The 4,673-nt window shown below is 33.9% G+C and overlaps 1 protein-coding gene across 1 annotated transcript in view; it reads right to left on the bottom strand.

Moving 5' to 3' along the window:
• Positions 1–1,321: 1,321 nt before the first annotated feature.
• Positions 1,322–4,673, bottom strand: part of CUL5 (cullin 5) — a gene marked incomplete at its 5' end in the record, with an annotated part of 70,647 nt that continues 67,295 nt past the window's right edge. The window contains one exon of the mRNA XM_006753145.1: positions 1,322–2,593. Coding sequence (XP_006753208.1) covers positions 2,399–2,593 — 195 coding nt within the window. The remainder of the gene's footprint in view (positions 2,594–4,673) is intronic.

Here is a 4,673-nt window from a genome sequence, read left to right as displayed (position 1 = left end):
GAGAGCACTAATTTTAAGTGCACATTATAGAAAAGGGACCTGATAAAGATACAACTGTGATTATGTATTTAGCAAATTGCTGGTAAATTGTTCTTTTTCTTCAGATTCTTTTTATTTAAATTAGCAAATCTATCGTCAAAACGTATTTAAAGAAAATTCAGTAATGGTATAGGCACCTTGTCAACTGAATGGTTTTCATAAATACCAAAAAGTAGTTAAACTTTTGTATACATAACAAAAAAAAATGATGAAAGCTGTGAGTCTACAGTATTTACTGCTGTTCTATTCCCCAAAATACAGTTAGGACATAATTAGCTATTAAAAATTTATAAAATTTAATAGAAAAGTTTGCTATGAGTTACCCACATTTGCATTAAATTTGCCTTTATTAAATCAAAACATCATGGCTCTCACTCTTAAATTAAATCACCAAAATGATTAGAAGTTACAAAAAAGTTCTGAGAACAATTATAATTTAAAACAATAAATCTTCGACTTTGAAAAATGGCCTGTAATATTTCCTTCCTTTGGCATTCTTGTATTGGATAAGCAAATATGCCAAGAGCAAACTATTTGCTAAACATAAGGACCACATTTATTACAATCCTTAAAGAATTCAACCATTGTTTGCAGTCATTTAATTAGAGAAAATGATGAGCACTAAATTAATTCTTCACAATAGACTTGGTCTAATAATTGACATATGATATCTTAGAACTCATGTGTAAGATTTAAAATTAGAAACAAAATTCCAATTTCCTATGAGTTTCAGAACAGGCATTTGACTATAATCAGCAAAACCGTAAGTGTTTTAAATCAGCTTTCCTTTATCAGGCAGCTCGCAAAGCCTCTTGGGGTTGGGCAGATTCCGTGAAGTGCTCCAGTAGTCACTCTGTGATAATGCTGTGAGCCTTCAATGCTCCAGCACACCCTATCGGACTGACTTCAAAATCGCATGTTAAAAATTTTACTCAATATCAAACAAGAAGTAAAACAATTTGCAAGAAAATCTGAAACGTGTATCATAATGAATAAAAATCCACGTTGAGCCATACTTTCCCAATGGGGAGTTCTCCTCTAAGTTGCTCATGTCCTCAAGTAGGAAATCTTCACTCCTCTGGATATTCAGTTACCAGCAACTTGTAAGTTGCTACTTTGGATTGACTAAGAGGAACAAGGTAAGAGTTGCCTTCTGAACATTTAAAAAATGTTTATTTTTCAAATATATAAATATATATGTACATGTATTTGGCAAGTTTACTGTTCATGTTAAGATTGCAACACTTTTACTTATGCTTTTCAGGTCTTTCCTATGTTGTGGTTTCTCTCTTCCTCGTAGGTAACTGGTACTTATTACTTGTTTAAAGCAGAATGTCTTCCTATCAGGAAACCTGAGGCTATACATCCCTAATCAAGAGACTAAAATACCAACATATTTCTATGCTACAGATTAAGGGATCAATTATATAACTGCATTATATGAGAGCAGGAGGTTTCTGCCTTGTTTTTAATGAATTTGGATAATGGCAGAACAAATATTAGGTATAGATATATTAAGTGTATTAGAAAAAACACACTTAACTTTGCTATTTTGACTTTGCAATCAAAATGACCAACCTATCTCCATACATGTTTCAAACAATTGAAGAAACAATATAAGCTTCACTTTTCCAAAACAAGCTCTCCAGCCATATAAAATAAAAAATACTCCTTATCATTAAAAAACAAACAACTAAAACAGCAGTCTCTTGATTAAAGAAAGCCAGCATTTGTAAGTTGGAAAAATTTAATACCATTCTTAGGTCACCATTAAAATCCAGTTATTATACTGAAGCAGTGTTTGAACAAATAATTTGATACTTATTAAATACTTATCTCCTCACCTACATCTGCCCTCTCCCAATGGTGTGTAGACCAGCTCACTCTTTTGACCAAAAGAAACCAAGAGTGCTATTTCTAGTTTTAATTGCATTTTAAAAACAACACATAACAGTAATTTTCAGTGCACAAATATCTGAAGATCCTTCCTTGTGCAAGTACATTTTTGTAAGAGAGGAAAAAGGAGAAAAAAAGCAGTAAGAATCCCACCCTCACCCTTCCCAACTGTATTTCTTCTGGTGGGTATAAGTCAAATTTCCTTTTAAAAGTTCATAAAGGGCTCTTCATGAATGCAAGTGTCTCCCACAAAAGAGCATGCTGTTAAAGAGTGTGTGACATGAAGGGAATGCCATCATGCTAACTAATGTGGTTGGCAAAATATAGTTGTTTTGTTAGGTAAGGCAGAGATTTTAATATTTATGTAATCAAAGTCCAAATAAACCTTCAGCACAAACTGTTGCAACTTTCTGCCCAAGCACTCCAAAATTTGAGTTCTTAATGTTGTCCATGATGTTCAAAATTATGCCATATAAATGAAAGTGTTGATATCAGATTCATCTCTTCTGATGTATTTGTGCTCTATTAGCCATTCTATTTGCTCTTTTATCATTTTCTTTTGTGGCAAGAACATGTTTTTCAAAATTTCTACTAATTCAGTCTGCAGCTGAGCATTACTAATTTTCTTTCTCATCTTCATTATTTGTATGATAGCCTCCTAAAACAAAAAATAAAAATGAAAGAGAAGAATTAGATTATTTTAAGTAAAGGAAAACAAAAAATGACTTTTTATGTATATTATCTTCTATCCAAAATCTATCCAAATGATAATCACTAAGACAGCGATTTTCAACCAGTGTGCCACGGTACGCCACAAGAATTTGTAAAACATACAATACTACTTATTTGGCAGGGGCACTGACCTCTTTTCTCTTAGACTGTCAAATTAACAACAGCCATGTGGTGTGCATGCCCTGTCTTGAGCCATAAATATATGTCACATAACAGAGTTGCATCCTATTTATCACGTTGCATAATAAGGTTGTGCCTAGAAATCCTTATGTAAAAGTATAGGCACTTAATTTTTTTAAAAGTCACTTTGGAACAAAAAGGGTAGGTAATTATTATTATTACTATTTTTTTGTAAGTCAGTCAAAATTATACCCATTTTTTTTGTCAGATCAGTATAAAGTAAACTTTTTGGTGTGTTGCAGAAATTTACTAATTAGTTTGTATGTGTAATGAGATAAAATCACTACACTAGGAGATTAACATTGAGACCAGTATCTTTTTTACTTGCTCACTGTAAAAGATAATCTGATTATAGAGATTTTGGAAAACGAGGAAAAGCAAAATTATCTATTCTCTCTCTGCTGAAAGAAAACCAGAATAATGTTTTAGCCAATTCCTTTCATTCCTTTTTCCACACTATGTACATGTTAAAAATTTATATTACCTGTGAGCACAATATGTATATAATCCAGTATTGTGTTAAAAATTAATTAAGAGCCCGGCTGGTGAGGCTCAGTAGTTGAATGTAAATCCATGAACCAGGAGGTCACGGTTCAATTCCTGGTCAGGGTATATGTCTGGGTTGTGAGCTTGATCCCAAGTGTAGGATGTGAGGAGGCAGCTGATCAATGATTCTTTCTCATCATTGGTGTTTTTATCTCTCCCTCTCCCTTCCTCTCTGAAATCAATAAAAGTATTTTTATAAAAATCAATTAAGATTCAACAAAACCCTTACACATACTTCTCCCCTTGCATTCAGTTATTTCTTTATGTAGTAAGAGAGGCTAGTTGGTGTCTGTTTTAAGACATCAATAATTACTATGATTTATATATTTATCAGATTAATAAATCGTATTTGTTATAAATACTATCTTCAATTTATACTGATTCAACTAAATCTTTTTCAATTTCTTCAGGAGTAAGCATTTTTATCTATGTCAATTTATTCAGTATTTTCCTTGATGGTTTAATTCCTACACTGTTACTTGGAGATCAAGTGAATTCTTCCCATTCTCAATATATCCAGAGGCCAGGCTCCTGATCACAGGGGTTTATGTCAAGGGTCCACACAGAAAGAAGGAAGAGGGAAAGTCTGTCCCTTTAAGCATTTGAGGATTACAGAAACCAGGGAGGAGGAGGAGAACGATTGTAAATGTCCCAATTTCTCCCTTCTAGATTTGGTAGTGGTAAGATGATGGTTGTGATAAAGAAGTTAAGATGAAAACTGAAATCAATAAAAATATATTTTAAAAAATATTTAAAAAATTTATTTTTAGAGAGAGAGGAAGGGAGCAGGGACAGAGAGACATCGATGTGAGAGCAAAACATCAACTGTCTGCCTCCTGCACACCCCCTACTGGGGACTGAGCCTAAAACCTGGGCAGGTGCCCTGACCAGGAATCGAATGGGCAACCTGTAAGGGCATGGGACAGCACCCAACCGACTGAGCCACACCGGCCAGTGGCTGGTCCCCATTTACTGTGCTGGAGGTCACTAGAAGAGTGATATGATACGATGGAAATAATCTGCACTCCTGAATCTCTCTCCATTCCCACATGACGCAGAGTTTAGAGTTAATGCACCTGCCACAGGGAAGGAGTTTTTTTTTAACTCTGGATCAGTTTAAGACAAAACAAAAAACCTCCATTTTCTCTGCACATCTAATAGTGTGACTCTAACTGCCATCCCATTACACATCTCAACTCTGATCCATCTGAAATTTATCTTAACTGTTGTCACCATAAACTAGGAATATATCATAATTTTTCCTCCAAAAAGTAAAATGT

Source organism: Myotis davidii, unplaced genomic scaffold, assembly GCF_000327345.1.
Source record: "Myotis davidii unplaced genomic scaffold, ASM32734v1 scaffold1491, whole genome shotgun sequence".
Lineage (NCBI taxonomy): Eukaryota > Metazoa > Chordata > Mammalia > Chiroptera > Vespertilionidae > Myotis > Myotis davidii.
This window is presented reverse-complemented; position numbering and strand designations above follow the sequence as displayed.